Source organism: Phymastichus coffea, unplaced genomic scaffold (assembly GCF_024137745.1).
Source record: "Phymastichus coffea isolate CEN01 unplaced genomic scaffold, Cenicafe_Pcof_1.1 PCOF00069, whole genome shotgun sequence".
Lineage (NCBI taxonomy): Eukaryota > Metazoa > Arthropoda > Insecta > Hymenoptera > Eulophidae > Phymastichus > Phymastichus coffea.
The window spans coordinates 521604-533814 of NW_026706880.1; the positions used below are offsets into that span (position 1 = coordinate 521604).

The 12211-nt window shown below is 34.2% G+C and overlaps 1 protein-coding gene across 1 annotated transcript; it reads right to left on the minus strand.

The window, feature by feature from the left end:
- Window positions 1–27: 27 nt before the first annotated feature.
- On the minus strand, window positions 28–5626 carry LOC131667643 (methanethiol oxidase). Its single transcript, XM_058941207.1, has 8 exons — window positions 5472–5626; window positions 3946–4106; window positions 3195–3374; window positions 2209–2512; window positions 1285–1548; window positions 487–820; window positions 244–366; window positions 28–176 (listed from the first exon to the last, which is right to left on the minus strand). The coding sequence occupies exons 1-8, from the start codon at window positions 5512–5514 to the stop codon at window positions 107–109; spliced, it is 1479 nt and encodes a 492-aa protein (XP_058797190.1). The 5' UTR covers window positions 5515–5626; the 3' UTR covers window positions 28–106.
- Window positions 5627–12211: the final 6585 nt, after the last annotated feature.

Here is a 12211-nt window from a genome sequence, read left to right on the forward strand (position 1 = left end):
AATGATAAAATACGCAGGAACTTCGTTTAAATTTTCAGGTATTTTATTTGAAATATAAAAAGTACTCCATACTACAAAATAAAATCATAATCGAATAACATAGAAATTAATTTCTGCTGCAACTCCTTTGATTATCTGCTAACCATATATCTGACGTACAATCTCCGCCAGGATATCTATAAGTCAAAGGTAAGCTTTATTAAAAATCAAACGTCTAATTATTTCGAATAATAACGAAAATACCTCATTTCGTGAGCAAGCATAACATCAGTTCTATCCGCACCAAAATCAACCAAAAAGTTTTCATCGAGTTTCATTCCACCATTCTCAACATCAATGTCAAATTTCACCATAACAGAGCCGTTCCTGTTAATGAACCAGTAATCGTTATTCTTGACCCATGTTCGTTTTCAAGTATCAGCTTCCTTTCTCACACTGTGATAAAAAGAACTGTAAGTTCGAATAAGAAGCCCAAAACACACTCACTTCATGTGTTCGGGATAGAATTGCCGATCCCAAGGCTTAAAAATCGATGTGGTCACATATAGTCGTTTCCCATCTAAGCTGAGTTGCAGCATTTGGGGAGAACCATCGAGTCTGCGACCTTTTATATAGACCGGATCAGGTTGTTTTTCCAGCTCGTGGTCCTCGATGACTCGTACTTTCGAATCAGACAGAATAGAGCCGCCCATGAAAATTTGTCCAGTGAGTTGTGGTTTCGCGCGATTGGTTATGTCGTATTGACGCACGTCGCCGTGCAACCAATTGGAAAAATACAGGTATTTGTCATCGAGACTGACGAGAATGTCCGTGATCATACCTGTAAGATAAGAAGAAAATTCATAGGTATCGATTTTCTGCAGATGTTGCTTAGTTATTATCGACTTCGCTTACTTTTCCAGGATAATTCATTCGCTATTGCCCTATAATTTCATTGCAAAATCGTGTGTATGAAATAAGTAATATTCACGACTATCGGGTTTGAAATGCAAATAATCGTCTATAGCAAACAAGTAAATAACTAAATTAGACTAGAAGTACTGATTATGGCTCCCAAAAATTACGCAATAACTGGTTTGGCTCCGGCTTCTCTCGTCGTCTAATCTTGGTCGTAGTTAGTTATTCAGGAATTTCAGAATATCAGATGCCTGTCCACGATTCGTTTTGATAAACTAAGCTTGACGTTATCCTATCCTTCAGCTGACAACGCGAGCATCCGACTATTACGACGAATGACTGGCTCGCAGGGTTAAAAAGATAAAGCAAAAGCGAACGGATAATTACCGGACATGTATGGTGCCATCCATCCTTCGACTTTTTTCAACGGCACCTTGATGACTTTGTCAGCGACCCAAACATCGCCCTGTCCGTCCTTGTGAAAATGGTAAACGGTCGAATTCACGGCACAACCCACGTAACCGTCTTGGCTCGTTGGCTCGTGCAGAAATCTCACCTCCAGTGGTGTCACACCTTCTTCGCCTAAATTGATCACCTGCTTCAGTGTCCTATCCTTCCACGAGTAAAAATTTAAGCTTCTACCGTAGACCTCTGCGAAAAATTGACAATGTGTGTTTTTAAGATTCTTTCGTTAGTTATTTTGTAAGTTAGTCGACGAAAACATTACGCCGGTTAACACAAGCATTAGATTTGTTACAGTTAGCAACATTACAAATAAATTATAAGATAAGTCCTTTTCAGCGTCGTTTATCAAATCAACAAACTTTTACACACGCAAACTTTGTCAAGAATATAAAAACAAAAATGCTCGTGTCAGTTGTTCACTTCTAATACTCAATGCGTGAAATAACTGATAATCTGAGCAGTACAAATAAAAAATTATTGTATAACAGTAAAAGCAAAAATACCTATACTACTGCAATATTATTGATATTTTAATTAGTATTGCAATATCATTGTTAACGTGAGTTTTTATTAGATTGATTTACGAACCTTCGATCGGTCCTGTAAAAGCAAAATAAACGCTGTTTAATGAATTTTTCAAATGACAGTTTGATCAATCACCAATATCCAACGATTATTATCATTTGTAGCATAAATACATTCCATCTTGATAAATTTTGTGATAAGAAATAATATTCAGAATTAAATGTATTAATACATTTGTGCTTGGGCATCGATGATCAAATAATGAAATGTCGCATGACAACAGGTCTACTAGACGAGAATGTAAATTCAAGATCGCGTTACCATGATCGTGTGGGTTGTCGGCGCTGAAACCCCGTTTGAAGACTTTTGGCGTGCCCCACTCCGTAGCGACGAGGGTGTCGTGGTGCGGTTGATACCAGAAGTCATAACCAAACTTGGCTCTCTTCGGTCCCTTCACCCACGTTCCCGTAATTTCCAGTGTTTTTGTGTCAATACAGAGAAAGTCAGCATACGCATCGCCATTAGGTCTTCCTAAGGTCGAAATCATAATTTCACCGGTAGGTGAGCAATGAGCTGTATGCGGAGTCGCAACTCCAAACTTGTACATTTCTTCGGGTTCCAGTATCTGAAGTCATTTTTAATCGTTCATCGTGAGTCTGTTCGCAAATAATGCACGAGACGCTGCATCTGGGGAATTATCGCGTGGGAAATATATATACATGCATGTGGTAATGCGAATTGCAATCATTGCTAAATAACTGTTTAGAACGTCATAAAACGGTGTTTTCTTTCTCGCGCATTACGTACGGAACGAGGTCGCGCTGGTACGTGTAACTAATTTATCAATTGAATAATATATACACACTACTCCGTGCGCAGTTCTATTAGTGTTTTCCAAGAAAATTTGCCCTAGATTTTCTACACTTCCAAGCATTCAAATCTTGATAAGTGCATTTTTCACCATCGTACTGCACGAAAGAATACGTAATGGGCAGACCTACGCAAACATAAAAAGCTGCATATAAAATATAGATGTTCGAAAGTAACGTTTACTTATTGCGACGAATGAAATTGAATCGAATGTCGGATCCAAGCAGTTATAAAAGAAATTATGGGATTTTACTGTAATGTTTAACCAAGAATTGACAGTCCTTGTTCAACCACTCGTCGAGATAGACAGAGGGTCTCGACTGCGACGTAGTACAAGAAAGCGATGATGACCCCGACCGAGCGCTAATCCGCAAAACGGTCGATTCGAGACGAGATAATAGGGGGCAGATAAAACTGGATATTGTCAAGAGAGAAACCTTCTTGATCTTCGGAGCCCTCTCGTCCGTGACATCGACAAAATAGATTCTGTCGGACATGAGGCATGGCAATACAAGGGTGTCGCGTTTGCCTGGCTCTCCGTGGCAGCTGCTGCAGATATTCCAACCACTGTGATGTAGCTCGTCTCCCACTTCTCGCATGCTCAACTTGTGGATTATCTGGCTCAATCGAAGGGACAAAAAGTAATTAGCTGCATGCGCGCGCCGATATTTTCAAGTGTACAGTGAGAGGCATATCTGCCACACTATAAATTATAGCCAATGTCTGTAGTTAAGTTATTACGAGTAGGAATGCTCACAGTTGTTAATTACTTTACCACAAATTCTGCCAATCGATTGCGGTTAATGCATTTCTTATTGACTGATACTAATTTTAGTATTTTATCGCAGGCTTCAAAAAATAAATCGCGTTTCAATGTATAATACTGTTATTAACAATGTTGAAATATTTCCTAAATAATTCATAAATATAGCGAATTGTAAAACCAGTTTTTTATGAATGTTGCTTGCAAAATTATGCGGCTATGTTGACAAAAATACATGTATTGGTAGCTTGTTTTGATATTTGTTGCGAAATATCGCCGATATTAACTTTACGATTGTAAATGAACTTTCACCATTGCTATCACTTGAGATATAAGAATAATCAACGTTAATGGTATAAAAAGCGACTCGAGTAAAACGGTGACGAAACGCTGAAGATGTATCAATGACATATTTGCACACTCACCTGGCAATAAGTGGGACTGTCAGGGTCGACATCAACAGTTGCGAGTGCATCAGGTTTGTTTGGATGGGTGTGTATGCAGTTCACATAGAGTATTTTCTCGCGCGGCCCATGCAGCGTTGCATCTCTTGGACTAGGATAACCTGGACCACAACTAGGCGTTCCTGAACAAAATATCACTTACATTCTATTGGATAATTGTTTAAAATGTATTATTATAAAGCTTTCTTGTTGGAAAATTAATACACTCGATGATGCTCTTTCAAAATCATTTGTGTTCTAAAGAATAGTGTCTAAAAGAATTTTCAAACGGGTACATTCTTCAGTGAGAACATTTTAACTCAGTCGTTATCAATTCAACCGAATGAGTTATTAAATCAAAACTTTTATTAGTGTGCTAAGATTTTCGTCAATTTATGCTTATCCCATTCATTCTACCGTACGAGTAACGTAATAGAAATATCATACTTTGAGCTGCAATGAACAAAGCTATTATTTATTGAAATGCGAAAGTACTTTAAAATGCCCTATGTTTACCACGCCCCTACAGGCTGGAATTCTAGCAGGTAAATCTATATATTGAGAAACAGTACATCCGATATGTAAAGAGACAAAGAGGGGGGAAGGGGAGTTTCGAAATCAATTAGAATATGCTGATAATCGAAACCACATTGGATTACTGGAATATTATATTCTTTAATACTTATTTCTCTGATAGGTAAGTGACTTTGAAAAAAATTATTCAAACTTTTATTCAATGTTGCCTTTTTCCATTATTTTTTTTTTTTTTTTTTTTTTATTGAGCTTTTAAACTTACATAAGTTTATTTCGCCGTACAGTAGAGAATTACTTTTTACATTGTTTGTAGTATTTACATTATTTTTAAATTACCCATCGAATTTATTTTTTAAAGTGTATTAAAAATTGAAATAATGCTAATGAATCGATAACATAATACTAAATTGAGAAATATCGTAAAAAAGCAATAAAAAACAAGCGAGCGTAAGCGTGATAAAATCAAATTTTATCATAGCTGTCGACTAGTTTTCGTCTAAGAATGCTAATTTTTGGACTAATAATGAAGTAGGACAGAAATTAACGCGTATAAATTCGTTATAGGTATAGCAAACGGCTTTTTAAATTGAAGCGATTAACTTGGTAGCTTATCGATCAGAAAAGAGTATATCATTTGGAAGTAAATGCAGCTTATGAAAGTGAAATAACAATTAATAAAAACTCTGCGCATTCATTAAAATTACCAATGAACTCGATTTAACAAAGATCTTATCGAACATCTAGTAATGTAAAAATCAAGAATGCACATCGTAGATCTCGTTGTAAAAATAAACCATTACACGACAAAGCCTCACGTATGTTAGAGACGCGACGCACAAAACTTAATTGAGCACCTGTTCTAACATTACGTCGCAAGAGACTCGTAATGCATAACGAAACAATATCATCACGGTATCATCCGATTAAGAGCGTGCAAGAGCTAAACACAAGAACACAGAAAGTAATTCACTTACTTTCACTTGCCATGTCTGCTTTTTTTAGAGCCGTTATACCCATATACGATCGACAACGATGACAACCACAGCGACGCGTGGTCACGAAAGAACTGCAGTGCCGCGCGCACAAACAACCGGCTATACTTACTCTGGCTGTATACTGACGCTGACTATCTGCTCATTCTCTGTCAGTTTGCGTGTGCCATTGACCTTGGACTTTTGCTAAACTCATACGTATATACATATATCAGTCTAAATGTGCTGAGTGGGTGTAATCGAATGCCTTATTCGTACTGTTTGCGTGTGAAATTGAATCGCAATTTGTTCATTAACATTGCATATCACTACGACTGATACAAAGAAAATTATATCTCGTATATGTATAGCTAAAAAATTTATTATTTCAAATTATTGATCGATTTATTTTATGCAAGATTTTTTAACTGATCTGTTGATGATCAGAACAATTTTTTGAAATTTAAAAATAAATAGTTGTCGTTTTATAACAATTTTTATATAATGTTTGGATGGCTTTTAATATTAATCATATTATTAATTTCAAATAAAAATTGATAAATACACATGATAATTAACGAAATATAAAAAGCACTAATAAAACAATAGAAATAAACTCATTAAAGTTTAAGGACTTTTCAATAACTATACATAATATTAACTCACGGAACTGTCTAGTAATTCATTATCAATTCAAATATTAAATTTGATACTTTATTAATAAGAAATAGTTTTACAAAAAACATTACACATCAGTTAAAAAGTTTTTTCAGTGATTTCGTGCAAAAAAGTAAGTGTTACTACTGGGTGAGCTATATGCGATATATATATCGAAGCATATAGACATAGAATGGTATATAATTATGGTTATTGAGTAAAAACTTGTAGTTTGAATCAATGGCGTTACCATTTCGCACTCAATTATAGATTCTTAAGATTGTAAAATGAAAGGTAATAAGATAGCACCACATCTCATTAGAAATCTATAATACTTTCTTTAAAAATACCAGCTTACATTCATGAACATTTTCATACAGTAGTTGCCGATAGCTTATCATAAACAATATTTGCACGATAATGATTCCTGAAATTCTTTTAATGTAAACTTATTGATTTATGTTTTCATCCATTCATTCGTCGGAATCATTTGTAATTTATGGATCCTTTCTCTAAACTTGCTTTTCGCTATTTCAAGTACATACAAGCTTCGAATACTGCTGTACGATTGTCTCATTTTTTGAATTCTTTTCCATCTATTGTATTCTATTTTCTGTATTTCATACTCAGTATTTCATCGTCGGAGAGTTAAATAACTACGTAATACTAGTAAGGTGGACAATTGAAATGTTTATACGAGGTTGCAATTACATTAGTTCATTAATCATTTGTTTGTCTGATGAGTATTCATTAAAGTTTAAAATATCTGATAAATTTTGTTTGTCAAGTTATGTATGTAAAATATGATGGTATAATAATGACTAGCTATATTTAAATGGTATAATTGTTGATCGACATTAAAAGAAAAATCGTGCGGCTACAATGAAAAATCACCAAGCAACTGAATTAAACAAATGTCTTTGAATTCGACAGTTTGAGATTGCCATCAAAATTATCAGCATTGAAAATATACTTGTGTATCTTTGCAAATATTGTAGTATAACTAATAGTGATTCAGAGATTTCCGATAAATACAATTACAACTACTTATAAACATAAAAATTAACTCTTAGACTCTTTCAATAATTTGCACTGTAAAACGCTTATATATTTTTAAACATTTATCGTACTAATATTTTGTGTTTAGAACATTTAGAATATTTTCGTTTATTTACCTTGGTAATTTCACCGTCCCTTTTGTTTACTGGTAGACAGTATTATTTGTTCCCTATTTATTTTTTCTGAATCATTATATATAAAGCTTTTTGTTTTGAAATTCCGTCAAAAATTATTGTAAAAGTTAATGCGAAAAAATGAGGCTTTGGTTAACGTAGTATAATTCAAATTCTTTACTAAAGTATTATCAATATTCAGTTAAAATGGATAATAGTGAATCTCATTTTGTAAATTCAATCCATAAGTTTTGTGATTCGTATAAAAATGAAAATAATAGATTAATATATAGATCCTAATATATTTGTATAATGGCATAAAGAAGTATTCAGTTTAAAATATAGCATTGGATTTCTTAATAATTACTTTAGACATGGCAGAAACCATCTACCGTCTGATAAAATAATCTTATTTTATCTTTCTTGTCGTGTTTGCATTCAACCATGTTTGATATATTTTGATTTATAATTTGTTCTTTAACGTTGTTGTTTATTTTTCATTATTGCTTATTTCTTCGGCATTGAATTCTTTCTAATACCTTGAAACATAACTAACTACCGAATGTACAAATGGTCGTTTACAATACAACTGTCGAATCGTGAAAATGATAAGAAAATAAACAATCGTACTAATATTCACGTTCACAATGAAATCTTGTTGTACATACATCCTTTCATCGTAAAAAAACCATTAACCTCAAACGACCTAAGTAATAGACCAAGTCAGTTGGTTTTTTTTTCTGTTCATCCGTGACCGGCAGTAGCCAATTCAGTTTTTGCTTTGATAGCCGTCGCAACTTTCCTACTTCTAAGAAGAGCGCAGGCAAGAAGATTCTGCCTCTTTCCAGAAATGAATTGATTTACTTGCGTCTTTGCAGCTGCAGCCCGAGCTGCAATATCGTCGAGGCCAGCCTCGAGTTGATCTAGACTGTCGCTGACATTTGCGATTATCGCGAACAGGAGATTCCGCCGTGCTCGTGATTGTTCTTCGTAGGCGCCTAATCGACGCCGTGCCAACACGCACAGCAGCACTATGATTGCAGCTAAACTCAATACCAAGATGCCTTTTTGCAATAGTGCTGACCACGACAACGGCATTTTGTGATCTCGATATCATTGCATTTTCGATTCTAGATTTTCGTTAGGTTTTCGTGCAAATTAACTGTTGTACTTTTAGAGCTAAGATTTGCTATCAGTTAACTAATTGGTATAGAGTTAGCTCTTTTAGGCTTTTCTTTGTTGTATAGGCGCTTAGAAAAATTTTAATATTAACTACCAAGTTCCTACATTGGAATATAATTTAGTAATAGAGAAATAGCGTCAGTTTTTTTAGAATACTTCAGGTATCGTCCAAGGTTCTTTTGGTATCACACTTTTATTTAGAGCTACTTTAAAATATTTTTGTTTGTTTCTTCCTAGATATTTAGATTGCATAAGTTCATGAAAGATAATTTAATGGTTAATCTTCTAATTGGAGAAGTATATCTAACAAATTATCACATAAAACTTTCGGCACAGAACAGTCTTGATAAAATTAAGCGTTAGGTTTGTAGAAAACTTGAAGAAAAAAAAAACAGAGAAAAAGCGCAAGCCGAAAAGAGCAACTTGCCCCGCAGCTTTCTTCTTGTGTACGAAAAAGCCTGCGGACCAGTTCTAGTCGGGCTCTTCTCTCTCTTTCTTTCTTTTTTTTTTACTCGCAGTGTCGACACAGTTTCTCACGGCAGCAGCTTTTCTCTCTCGGAGGCACTTTCCTGGTTGCCGGATGATTCAGCAGCTAGTAGTTTCCGTCCTTCTAGTAAACGTTTCGCCTGCGCTTCCCTTTTCGTCTATTATTACGCAAACGTAGACTCGCATTATCTTTTTTGCCTCTTTTTTCTGCGAGGTAACGTATCCACGATGAGATAGTGTTGATAGTCATTGGAGTATCGAATCATCTCGTTCGCTCATGCTGATGCAGGAAAATGAAAATACAAAACATACGTGTCAGTTTTTTAGTGCCTTGATACGCGGCCTTGTTGATTCGTTTAATTAGCGCTTGGAAGAATCTCACAGGTACCTGATACAAATGTGAATTAGCTATGTTTATTGAGATATCCAGAGAAAACCCAGAAAAACAACCTTGGAATGTATAAAACTTAAAGAGTTAAATAAATTCTTTTAATAATGCATTAAAGTACTTTGTATTTTTTATGATGTTTCTCTATTTTTATATCCCGTCGTCATTTCACAAAGGCAAAGTTGGAAGAGAGAAAATGTATCATCGTTAATTTTATCTGTTTTTATTGGGTTTTGAAGAAATTTCATGTACACTTTCCATATTCATATTTCTAACGTGAAAATTTCATTAACAGATTTTACTAATTAGATACTCCAACATCAAAGAACAGAATATTTTGCCGAGAAGAATGATTTCTTTTAAATTGCAATACATCGTAATGAAAATTAATTTATGCATTATGAACTAGATAACCCATGGAAATAAATTTCAGCTAACGTAATATATTTAAAATTATTTATTCGATTACTCATGTTTATAACAGCAATAGAAGCGACTAGAGAAATAATAGATCAAACGTTAAAATCAATCGCTAGTACCTTTATGATTCAAGAAAGTTTGCAGACTGAACATCAATACAGTATTTATTTATTGCACAGTGCTTATGATAAAGTTGAAATTGCAACATATATTCTATTTCAAGGAGTGACATCATTTGAACTCAAATCAGCTTTTTCATTCGTATTGGAATCCCATAAATGTGTTTGAAATTCATTTACATCACATAGAAGAAAAATCACGTGTGTCGATGAGTTACTCACCTCACCCAACCCCTCAACGCACCGTATCAATTCAGCGTATCTTACTCTCTGCCCCTCTCTCCAAAGCCACCTACAAATGCAAGTCTACGCCTCGATCATCTGAAATAACCATGCCGCGCAGCAGCACATTCTCGTCGATAATACTATACTCAAGCGAGAAAGGAAAAGACAAAAACACGTAACTTGTTGCCGTGTTAGCGACTTGTACGCGAATAACGAAGAGGAGAGTGCGAGATATAGGAACAATGTGTCGCTAGCAACGAATTCGGGAGCACTGATGCTGCTGCCGTTTCTCTCTGTCTGTTCCGTGTACACTGCACACGTCTCTGTGTATATATCCGCGTATATCTCTCTCCCACGTGTAGGCGCGGCTCGACTCTCCACCCCTACTCCATATTCTGTCTCTTTCTTTCTTTCCCTCTTACAACTAGCCCACTACGCTTTCTCCTTCTCGCGGCAGAAACCCCCAGTAAAAGGGGAGGCTGCGAACATCCCATGTTCGAGTCATTTTCTATCGTTGCGCGGGCGCTGAACTCGTGCATCTGTGCGATATTCCATTTGGCACGAGTCCATAAGTTTTATCCTTGTGCAATTTGGATTTATACTTGTTGCTTGCTCTATGCTTATGATTTTCAACATTAAACTATTTTCAACTCCAAGTCATAATAATAATAATAATACCGAATTTCGAACTGAATCTGAAATAAATAATTTCTTATATTTTATAAAAAATACTCTTCATATAATTGAATTTTTCTGAGGAATGAGAAATGCAAGTAAATATTAAAAGAATTGTTTTACTTATAAAATAAAAATTGATTCAGATAAATCAATAAATTAGCACTTGGCAAAATACTGAAATTACTCGACTAGAAAATCTCACTCGACCTCTATCTTGACACAATTTTAACGACTTAATTATCGTGTAGTTTACGCCGCAGAGTATTCTACTCAATTCACGAAATATATAATATCCTGTGCAAAAGCTAACGACGTTGCGCCTGCGTGTAGAGATAAAGGAATTCAGCGGGAAATTGAAGAAAATCGTTTGAAAAAAAATTATAGAAAAATGACGTGTCGTTTGTAAGGATAACAAAACCTATCAACAAATCTACACAATTTCGTTTTCATCAATACAAAAATTTCTAAAGTTCAGACCTTCCAATTCGTTCATAATTGTATCTGCGGGGCGTGGTAATATTCTCTCCATACAAAAAAATGTATTCAATCATTGGCAAAAAACACATTTTTCTACATAATTTTTTTGCAATAAGTAATGTCATTTATTAAGAAATAAATTATTATTATTTAGCAACTCTTACATAGCGAATAGACACGTTAGGGTGCATACGTATGAACGTATGCAGCGTTACCGCTTGAAAAATTGCATCTAGGGGTCAGAAATTATTTCACCAGATTATTCACATCGGTTCAGCGTTCCTATGGTCCAAACTGTAACAAAAAGTTCACTTAAAATTGGAATTTGTAAGCTTACGAATGAGATAAAGGCAATCTTTGTAACAAGAGCAACGAAGATATTTTATAAAATTGAATTTATGGGTATCAAAAAAAAACATTAGTTAAAAAAATATTTGATGTTTTTTACACACATTTGAAAGAAATTAATGTAATTCTTGATTAATGATAAATTAACAAGTTTATGACTAATTGAAAAATATATACTTATTTCATACTTTTTATATTTATATTAACATCCTTAAAAACGAATTAAATTATAAAAGGTCAGTATACGTTCGTAAAATATTTGGTGTTGTGTTAATACCGATCGTTAGTTGTTTTTTGTTTTCACTCACATACAAATTAAATTCGATTGTTATATTTATTGCTTGATCATTTGTTTATTTTATGCAAAAAGTAAAATTTTGTTTAACGTATATATGAATTTATTTAAGATCTTTTTGATATATTTTTTCTTCTTCGATTTCATCGATAAGTATTAAGAAAACAAGAAAGTGAGATTAAAAATATGATTTTATACGGTTATTATTGAAACGTTGACAATTGTTTTCGCAATAATAATGACACTAGGTATTGATAACAAAAAGGAAACGTATGAAAAATAAAAATAATAAAAAC

Bases quoted from the DNA above. Each gene is read 5' to 3' on its own strand.
- LOC131667643 (XM_058941207.1), bottom strand. From the start codon at position 5,514: ATGGGTATAACGGCTCTAAAAAAAGCAGACATGGCAAGTGAAA. The intron at 821-1,284 runs GTAATTATCCGT...CTTATCTTACAG, and splicing joins GATGGCACCATACATGTCCG to GTATGATCACGGACATTCTC. The intron at 367-486 runs GTGAGTGTGTTT...GTTCATTAACAG, and splicing joins TTCTATCCCGAACACATGAA to GAACGGCTCTGTTATGGTGA.